The sequence below is a fragment of the Tauraco erythrolophus genome, chromosome 6 (genome assembly GCF_009769465.1).
Source record: "Tauraco erythrolophus isolate bTauEry1 chromosome 6, bTauEry1.pri, whole genome shotgun sequence".
Lineage (NCBI taxonomy): Eukaryota > Metazoa > Chordata > Aves > Musophagiformes > Musophagidae > Tauraco > Tauraco erythrolophus.
In genome coordinates, this window is record NC_141470.1 from 41,940,073 (window position 1) to 41,951,102 (window position 11,030).

The 11,030-nt window shown below is 40.4% G+C and overlaps 1 protein-coding gene across 3 annotated transcripts in view; it reads right to left on the reverse strand.

Moving 5' to 3' along the window:
• PRKD1 (protein kinase D1) overlaps positions 1–10,659 on the reverse strand; it is a 148,891-nt gene extending 138,232 nt beyond the window's left edge. For all 3 annotated transcript variants that reach the window (XM_086612782.1, XM_086612781.1, XM_086612780.1), the window contains exon 1: positions 10,471–10,659. In XM_086612782.1, the coding sequence (XP_086468908.1) occupies positions 10,471–10,659 (189 nt within the window). The remainder of the gene's footprint in view (positions 1–10,470) is intronic.
• Between the last annotated feature and the right edge of the window lie 371 nt (positions 10,660–11,030).

Here is an 11,030-nt window from a genome sequence, read left to right on the forward strand (position 1 = left end):
GAAAAACATGGACTGATAAAAGCCATATATAGGCTGTGTCGATTCCTGAACTAATTTTAGCTATGTCTTATAGGGGAATGCTGCTACTTTAGCTTGAATATTAGTTTAATTATTGTTCATACCAAACTGCATACTCTGAGAATCAGAAACATCAGAACCTCTGGAAGTTATCTGGTCTGACTTTTCACTTACAACTCACCTGTCTCCAACACAAGGTTTTGTTTACCCAAGTCCAAAACCAAAGAATGACATTTCCACCACCTTTCTGGGTACCTGTTCCAGTACTACACTACTCTCTTTTTGTAATGTCCAATCTGAATCTCTTTCAAACCATAATTTGCAGTTATTGCTCTTTGTTTCACCTTTTGTCACCAACTACAAGAGTTTAGCTCCATCACCTTTGTAACTTCCCTTAAAGAAGTTACTTAGTTCACATCAAGAACAAATTCAGCACCAGAATACAGCTCAGAACCTCCTCGGTTCTGTGACAGTTGCCAAACAAAAGAAATCAAATGGAAGGAAGAAACAGCAGGTTTACACTGGATGACCATTTAACCTAGATTAAGAACTGAAAGTCAAAACACTGGCATTTGTTTGTAGGTTTGAAAGTGAGTCATTCTCTGGGTCAAGTTCAGATGGCATGAAAACAAAAAGCGTGGCCATAAAACAAGACTGAAGATAGACAAGAGATATGTTTCTAGATGTAGACCACAAATATTTATTTTCCAAATTGTTTGATTTTACTGTATTTTTCTGCCTAACAATCTGTTCGCTCGTTATCTGAACTCTTTCTGCTACAATGACTTATCAAGATTTGTCTGACAAACAGGCCAGCACACATACTGTTATATGAGAAGGATAACATACAGACAGTGAAATTTTATGTTCCTTGGGAAATAAGGATAAAAATATAGACACTGAATCAAGAGATCCTCTCCCTTAATCTAATTCCCCTCATCCCCACACACAGACTATTAGCAGATTGTTTCAATTTTCACTCCTTTTTTTTTTTATAAATTTTTTATGTAGGACAGCCAACTCTTTGAGAAAAAATGCAGTGAAAACTATGCGGGTTTGGAACTGGGCAGACTCCTACTCATATTCTACATATTTTGCTGCATTCCTTTTCTTTTTTAGAGAGAGATAGGTATAATAAATGTATCAGAACAAACGCGTAAGTTCATACATACTGCAAGTATCTGAAAGGCCGCATTTTATTATTTTAGTGTACAATTTTCCCACTTTCCTAGATGTAGTTGATTTTGGGTGGCAATACAAAATCCTCAGACAGATAAGGTCAGCACTTACAACATTAGCACACCTAGCGTCACATCATGCAAACGGACAGCAAACCTGTAATGCAATCCTTTAAAGCTGATGCAGAAGGGGACTAACCACAGAGCAAAACGTGGAAGTTAATACAGCTAGACTGAAAATAGTGTTGATAAGTCATTCTTATCAGTGGGGCTTCCTTCACCCCATCCCATAGATCAAAACCACAATTTAAAAAGCTTAAATCACATAAACATCCCTTTGTGGCCCAAGGACCTATGAGGCTTTCAGGACAGTTTCGGTCTGAATACAGACCCTAGCCTAGCATCCATATATTATACAAGGACATAACGTCACATAATTTATGGTACCACACAAAGGGAGCCCCTGGTATACTTTACTATTATGGTCCACATACATTAGTAATTTCAATTTTTATGTAAAAGGATTTCTCAAGTGGTAGGAAAAAGATAAGGCAACAGGAAAGCTGCTGGTTTTAAGGACAAGCATCTTTTAGGCAAATTGCCTCCTAAGCAGAACGTTGCTCCCAGTCCCTCTGTGCTTTTGCAACTGACAAGATGCTAACAAAAACTATTTCTAACTCTTGAAAAAAAAAAAAAAAAAAAAAAAACAGAATTCTCAAGGTCAACTTTTTTTAATAACTTCAAGAGAGAAGAAATAAAACATGCTTTCAGACTGCACAGGACATTATAAGATACGGTTCTTTTAAACTGTACAAGATAGAGCTTTAGAGCTGGTAACCGTGATCATGGTTTGCAGCTTCTCTTCGTATACCTTTACATACCTTGTGCTTAAAATTACATTGGAAAGACCTTTTTATGCCAGCCACTAATAAGAGCCTCTAAATGCCACTTTTCTTCTCTTAGGAAAGAGCCAAGATGCAGATTAGACAAAGTATGTTCATGTTTCTCACGTTTTAAAAAGGAATAAAATGTTATATTTGATAAATCTCAATCAAAATAACCAACTACATTCTAGCTTTAATGTTATAACACTGTTTCTGAGCTGATTCTGACTGCAGAAGAGGTACACACGGCAGACTATGGCTATCTAAGAGAGACAATCACAACACCATTATACATTTTGCATAGTGGGAGAAGTGAAAGCTTACCTCTTGAACAAGTTTCCCTCAGTTGAAGAGGAAAACAGAATTTCAAGGAACAAGCAAAAGGAACCCAGAAATGGACAATGATAAAGGAAAAGACAGTGATATACACTGACATTTATGTCTAACTTTATGTCTATGCATATATCACTGTAATATGTCCATATTATTACCTCTACATTATAGCGTGATACACTACACTACCTTTCTAACCTTCACACGTTGTTCCAGCAGTTGAAACTAGAAGAGGATTTAGAAAGCAAAAACCCACTTCATGAAGTAGCTGACTTGATGTACATACTTCAAGGTTTTATACTTATAAAGTTCAAAGCAGATATATATATACAAGTTATTTTAATCTCATACACAGTTTTTAAGTAATATCAAGTCTGTCATCATCTTAGACTGTTCCATGAATAAAAAAGAAAAGTCCCAAAAAGCAAGAGATCGTTTAGCAGTATTAAAAGACTTGTATGAGGAAAAAAAAAAGTTTAAAGTCTGTGAAAGAAATCCCGTTCAATCTGCAAAATGGTGGACATTCACAAGCATGCCACAAGCCAGGAGAATGTGAACAAAGGCGATGTCCAGGCAGAGCACCGAGAAGTTCATGGTGGGCACCCAAGCTTACCCCAGTGAGGGCCCCCATCAGTCAAGCACACAAAGACATTGCATCAAAAGCCTCCTCTGACTAAGTGGTTAAGCACAATGAACATAACATGTACGGAAAGAAACACACTGTCAAAGACGAAGTAAAAGATATATCAACAAAAAGAATATTTTTTTATATATTTTTTTTCCCCTCTCATATAATCCACATTTATTTGGAGTTACTAAAACATGATAACAAAATTCAGGTAGCCTTTCTAGAAGAACCTCTACCATCAACCCCATGTAAGGGACACTGAAACCTGATGCCCAAAAATGAAACAAGTATTTTACTGGAACACATTCTAAAGTAAATTTCAAATCTATCCCAAAGCTGACAACTTGACATTATGCAAGAAGCATATAGTAGCTCCAGAAGACAATCTGAAAGAGAAGTCCTCCTCCAAGCAGCAAGAGCCAAATACAAGTCAATTGCTAGCATAAAGGCACATATACAGCAACACTCTTGGATGGTGAGGATTAATCAAACATTTCTACAGAACAGATCAACTTGTGGCACACACTTCTATATGTATAGGCAGAAGTAAAACACTTCCCAACAGATGCAGAGCATTTAGAAATCTGTGCTGAGTAGCTACAATGAATTCACCTACACTTTGGATAAACTCCTGGGAGAGAGATTTAATTTATACACTTAGTTACATCTGTATAACTGCAGCTATATTACATAATGTCAACATAAACCTGCCTGATGTCAACCAGAGGGCAAAAGTCAAGAAGTCAGTGATGGCCTAGAACATTGTACAAAAAAAAATTTAAAAACCTACACACAATACATGTGCTTATTGCTGGTTACTTGAGATAGACAACACTTGGTCTCACTGTACTTGATTTTTCTTTTTCATTTGCAATTTTTAATTTCACATAGTAATATTTTTAAAATTGCACAGGTGTCCTTAAAATAATTGTTAGCATAGAGCCATTACAAAAAAAACCCAAACAAAACTGACATAAACACACAAACCACCACCAAACAAATAAAAAAACCCCACAAGCATATATTTGGCAAAAGTTTTTCATCAAAATAGTTTCATATACAGAATACAATAAAAACAAGAAATCTAAAGTAACAATATGCAGACTTCAAGAAGCATGCTTGTTTCCTTGCAGGTAACCACAGTATAACACACATGGTAACCATACAGCCAGATTTCTCCAAACATACTAAAAAAAAAAAAATCTAGATAGGCAGAGCAAATAGTTTAGGATGTTCGCGAGGGACTACAAGAGGGCCTACAAGAAAGCTGGAGATTTAAATGGATTTAAACTGAAAGACGGTAGACTTCAATTAGATCTAAGGAAGAAATTTTTTACAACGAGGGTGGTGAAACATTGGAACAGGTTGCCCAGAGAAGTTGTGGATGCCCCATCCCTAGAGGTATTCCAAGGCCAGGTTGGATGAGGCTTTGAGCAATCTGGTGTAGTAGAGGGTATCCCTGCCTGTGGAGGGGGGTTGGAACTAGGTGATCTTTAAGGTCCCTTCCAACCCAAACCATTCTATGATTCTACGATTTCCAGAAGTGGGAAAAATACCCATGGACAAAGTCTGCACAGATCCATAAAGAGATTTCACACATACCAGGTGTTTCACACATGATCCACAGCACAGATCACCTGTGTACAAGCAGCAAACCCACCACAACTTCAGGGCTTACTGTGTGTTCTCAGGTCATCCATGTGGTTTGTGCCCAGTTAAGTCTTGTATCAGACAGATAGTGAGAACCTGTGCTCAGTGAATTTGAAATACTCATGTCATATGATGTCCATATAAACACTTCCGTCTGCAAAATGTCACAACTTCATTAACAAATTCCACCCTTTCTCTGGCAATAGAGCTTCATCTCATCGGCAATGAGAGAAGGAGAAGCATCTTCTATGTTTATTTACCTTCTACTTTTTTTACATCATTGTGGAAATTATGTATTTCCTGGGAGAACTGTCAGTAGGACTAACACAAGACTCCTTTTATAATTCCTTTAAAAATTAAAATGTCAGCTGCTTTGGTTACAAGCCTATCCTCTATCCAAAGCTCCATCTTATTTCCCATTCTGTGAATTCATTTGATAGTCTTTAATCTTTGGCAAGGAATTTCTCAAATGCTCTAGATAAAATTTGTGGCATTAGATCAATTTTCTCATCTGGATCACTGACAAGATAGATAACAAAGTTAGCATTTCTTAAAAGCCCCACAGTTTCTTTAAACAAATTCAGACTGCGTTTCATCAAAGTTATGCTTTTCCTAATATTTCCTCACACATGCTTCAAAAGTAATTTTAACTAATCTGCAAACTACTGTTACATACACTGACTTACATTTTCCAGGGTGGAGTAGAATAAATACAAAGTCAATAAAAGATTAAATGGTAAACATCGAAAGCCTCACTAGAGTTTATAAGAGTGAAATGATTAGAAAAGTACTTTCACTTTGGAATATGTTTGTACGCATAATGACAAGGCACCTCGCATTCCTCAAATGAAATTTAACAACTTGGTTGTTTTCACAACACAGGCAGAAGGAAGCATTCAGTGCAAAGAAAGACTCACTTTAGGGAAGAAAGTTTAACATTTTGTTACAGGCATATACCAGTTAAAGACTCCACGAGACCATAACTTTAACAGATAAACAGCACATCTGTACGAACTTTTCCAGAACATAAGATGACTGTGACTACAGCCAAAAATGCAGTAAATATATGAAATGCCTACATCCCTGTGTTTGATTGAAGGCATATGAGTTTTGGTCAGCGTGGCAAAAACCTGCTACAGTTTCTCTGTTTATCCTGAAGCCAAAAATCTTTCTTTCTAGTACTCTATTTACCCCAAGTCCCTATCCCCACTCCAAATGAAATTATTTCATTACCACCAGGCTCTTGTTTATTTTAGGAGAGCTGGTAGGATTGGGGTGGAGGGCAGGGTGAGGGGAGAAAGAAATATATCATCCATATAAAAAAATCCCATATGTTTTCCACAACTGCTCGAAACCCTTGCAGAAAAGGTTAAACATATTTTCATGCTGACCTTTAGAAAAGCTCCTTTCTTTGCTTAGACCACAGGTTTAGAGATTCTAGCCTGAGAAAACAAAGCTAAGTTTATTTTTGTTTTCCTATTTTATTTATTTAAGAATAAGCAAGATTTCCCATTCCAAGGACAGCCAGAAGCTCAAGTGGATGCATATCTGTTCCTGAATATGTTTGGTTCGATTCTCAGGGATGGATTAGGTATAAGAATATTTTTAAAACACTCTTGGCTTGATTGGCGACAATTTTCCTAATTTAACACTGAGTACTTTACACAAAGGTGAACCTGGGTACAGTACTCCAGCTGCAGTATGCCACTTGGATCACCTTTTTATTGCTTTTCTTTTCGTCCTTCCCCCTTCCTGAAATGGCCTACTTTCTGTTTATTACTTTTTTTTCCCCCCACTGTGAAATTTCAGAATTATCCAAATTGGTGAACCATCTACAACACTTTTTATAAATCTGTCTGAACTACACATGGCCTATGCAGATTAAATTTTGTTCCTTGTATTTGTTTTCTGTTTCCTATTCCTTGCAACTTCTCTGCCTTCAAATGCTGAAGGAAGGCCTAGCCAACATCTGATCTTAATGGCTGACTTAAGGGCTATTTTATAAAACCCACATTCTCAAGTCAAATAATGTTGCATCGTATATTTACTTGAGAACTCAAAGTTTTCAAAACTTGGCAATGCCACTACGGTAGCCCAATATATCATATGCGAGGCATAATGACGACAAAGAATTTCAACAAATAGAAAATATAAATAATAACTAGTTTCACCTTTGTATTAAAATTGTATGAATTTGTGTAAAAAATTGTATAAAGATTCCTTCCTTTGCCTTTTATTACTACAAAGTCTTTGATAATATCATCATTCCAGACAATTAAAAATATGCCACACTCCTACTTAACGTGCTTTGTATTACACTTTTGCCCTAGAGAAGTAGCTCTATTGTGTGCAGCTAAACCCAAAAAGGGCATTAATTCAAACTATTTACCTTCTGAAAACTAAGACTGTATTTTACAATATTCTCCCACTGTTCTTGTGGAGAGTCAGACTAAAAGTCAAACACTGACACATATTTTGCCGTTGATCCTCATTTCTTGTCAATCATACCATCATTTAAATGTTAAAATTCCATTTCGACTAAAGAAAAAATAACCCGACATGAACCAGTCTCAAGGTTTTCACATCACTGGCTCTAAGAAAGACAAAAACCCACACAAACTCAAAGGAATCAAATTTCGTTGTCTTCAGATCAGTTCTTAATGTCTTTGAATTTATGCCTGAAACTGGTACCTATCATTTCATCTCCAGATTTTTTAAGAAAATTTCCATACAGCTATCTCAGGATGAAATTCCTGAGATAATGCCTCTAATGGACAATGAAGAAAAAGACATATTTTGCTCATTCCGTTTTTTCACATCATATACATTAGATTGTTAACGTAATTATACTCTCTATCAAAATTAGAAAACCTAACCTTTGCACTTCACATGCTGTGTAAAGTCCACTGGTCTAAATATATGCAAATACATGTTTATATCTAAATACAAAGTTCTAAATTATAGATAGCAACAACAGTTTTATATACATGCATGCATGTGTATATTATAGACTATTTATATATAAAACCACCATAAGAAGATACAGATAATACATACGTACACACATAAACACACATACAAACACACATCCCTTCTACACTAACATCCTACTCAGGCCTATATATGCTCCACTCTGTACACTCTGAGAAAGCTTAACTCAATTTAACATAAATTTTGAGCAGCACTAAATTAAGTTGGTGTACAAATCTGTGCAGAATAAGGATCATAAATATCTTGACTCAGTTATACCCACATTACCATGGAAGGGGCTCTCTATAAACAGATCATCTGACACCAATACTGAAGAGAATTTGGCACAATCCTAAAAATAAAGTTGTGTACTAGAGGACTGCTTAAATATTTAACAGCACACCACAGAGACACAGTTGATTTTAGCAGCCTAACACGACGTGAAGAACAAAATCATATTTTCTCTTCCTTATATACTGCTTAAACAATCCAGACCAAACAGAGACTTTGGGACAAAATTGTTACTTGGTAGGTCGTTACTTTACAGACTCAAAGAAACTTGAAAATAGTGCAAGATTTCAATAAAATATTCTTTACAGTATTGTTCCTCCTCAATTCTGATAAGCAAATACATCTTTTGCATAAAAAAGTTACCTCATAAAAGTTCTAGGTACCACATAATTTTTTTAGAAAAGAGGGTCTCTGCCAGTACGCTGAGCAACTTCGTACACACAGGCCATCCCATTGTGTTTAGTGAAACGATATGTGTTAGTGAAGTCATATACACAGACATACTTGCAGGTTTAAGCTTAAAATAGAAATTCTGAGGAATAAATAACATACTCATTAATCTGCAGAGTAGAGGAGGTAGAGGCTACCACCTGAAAAGAAAAAAAAAAAAAGAAAAAAAAAAAAACACCCACCAAAACCACAAAGCCTATCTTTCTTCCAGTTTTCCCTTTCTTTGAGCCACTTCCTTCTCAAAAGTCTTGGAAAAGCAGATGTTTGGACTCAGAGAAACTGTGACTAGAAGAAAGTTCCTCACTCAAGCATGCTGTGTAAAGAAGCAGCTAAACGATTCTCTCTTATGTAGTCAGGAAACTGCAACAAATTGAAGTGTTCAAAAATTTTGTGTCAATGCTTCCTCAAATAAGTCTGACTCTGAGCACAAGTCAATGCATTTAGTTTTCTATGATAATGATACGTTGTTAAGAAATCAGGATTAGACTCAAGTTTACGGTAAACCCATTAAATTAATAAACTACTCAAGCACAAAAATATAAACAATGCATGCAACAATCTTAATGTTTCCATTATTGCTAGCACAACAGATAACAGTGAAATATTAAAAGTATCTAAGTTGTTTCTGACGTATATGCTACGAAGTAACAAGTTTTGGCCTAGCCTTGAAAGCGAATACGGTAAACGTTCAACAAAACGGTACGCCTTTCCTCAGAAATGAATTTAGTAAAGCACGTAACCATTTCTTAAACTAAGAAAAATACAAAATTTAGAAAGGAAGATGCATATTTCATACTTTTTTGAAAACGTTTCATCAGGTGTCTTCAAAAAAAAAAGGATATTCTGCTATTTAGTGAAGTTCAGATCAACAGGATCTACAAACAGACGTAAAGCTATCAACTTAAAAAAACATATCCCTGCCTGAAATTATTTTACCCCAGTGTAAAAAAAAAAGAAAGAAGGAAAAAAGCCCAACTTTTCCCACTATCACCGTCCTGAACATTCAGTCTTTTTTTTTTCATCCTTTGCAATCACTACGATACTTCTATGCGGGTCTTTCACACAATAAACACTGATAACGCAAAACTTTATTTTAACATGCAACATTAAAACAGAGAAACGGGAAAAGGCACAGGGCAGTGGAGACCCAAACCAGGTGGATTTTAGCGCGTTGCTCGAATTTCAACGCGCTCCCGGCGAACCGTACCTAGCGATGCTACCGTTCCGGAGGAGGAGCGGCGAGTGCCACCCCCGCGGGCGGTGCCACCTTCGCTCCCCGGGGCCACGGCGGCAGCCGGCCGGCGCTCGCCACCCTCCCGCCGAGCGACCCGCGGCCGCTGCCAGCTCAGCCCTCTCCCGCGGCGGGCACCCAGCGCCAGCCTGCGCCTCACACCCCTCACCCCCGCGGCCTGGCACCGTCCCAGGGGCAGGCGGGACCGGGGGCGATGCGGTGAGCCCCGGCCGCAGCTCACGGCTCCGCCGGGCTGCCCGGCGCGGGAGAAGGCGTGCGAAGCGCTGCACGCCGCTTTGAATCCTGGGCTCTCGGGGTTGGTTTTTCCTTGTTGCTGTTTGCTTTTTTTTTTTTTTTTTAAGTGGAAAGTTTCCTCTCCCAGCAGAGGCCGGGACAACGCGCAAACTGCCCCAGGGCGCCGCGCTGCCATCACAGCTGACAGGTTTCTGCCTCCCCCCCCCAGCCCCCCCGCCCCGCTTCCGCAGCATTAAAAAGCAGGCAGATAGATCCGGCTGGGGGTTGTTTTCAATAACAGCTATTAGTACAGCTAATTGCATCCACTGCCAACAAAATAAAAGTCAAGCTCGCATGCGAGCATCCCGCACGGAGCCTCCTCGGCACCGGGGCCGGGGGGCGCGGCAGAGGAAGAGCGGAGGGCTGGGGTGAGGGAAGCGGGGCCGCCGGCAGAGGAGAGGCGCAGGAAAGTTGCGATCGGTCTCGTTAGCCCCGGAGCCGGGAGGCCGGGGAGAGGAAAGTTCACAGCCACCAGCAGCGCCCGCGGGCAGCGGGTCTAGAGGCGGCGGGAGGGGGTTCCTCTGTCGGGGGGTTTCTTCTTACCTTCTGGTCGACGATGGAACAAGCCATTTCCCGGACATGGGCGAGGCTGAAGTCCCCCGACGAGTCCTGCAGCAGCAGCACCGGCTCCCGGCTCAGCCCGATCTGGAGATGGAAGGCGATGCCGCCGCCGGCAGCAGCCCCCGGCGGCGGCAGCGGGCTGGGCGGCCGGATCAGCGGAGTGGCGCTCATCGAAAACTTCCCGCCGGAGCCGCAGCCGAGGGGTCAGGGACGGAGGGGCAGTGGCGGGAGCCGCGGTGAAAAGTTTGCGGCCGCCCCGCAAGCGCCGGGCGAGTTCTCCCGGAAAGTTTCAGGGAAGTCCCGCTGAGCTCCTCCCGGGTGAAAATGGCGAGGGGGGGGTGGAGGACCGGGGAGGATGCAGACAGGAAAAGGCGGCGAGAGAGACGCGCAGGGCGAGGAGGGGAGCCCGGCCCAGCGCCGCCGAGGTGGTGCCGCCGCTCGGGCTGTTGGCGCTGTGCGCGGCGCGGGGGCGGGACGGGCCGCGCCCTCCGCCGGGACGGGCCCACCGCCCAGCTGGGCCGGGCACGGGCCGGGTCGGGCTG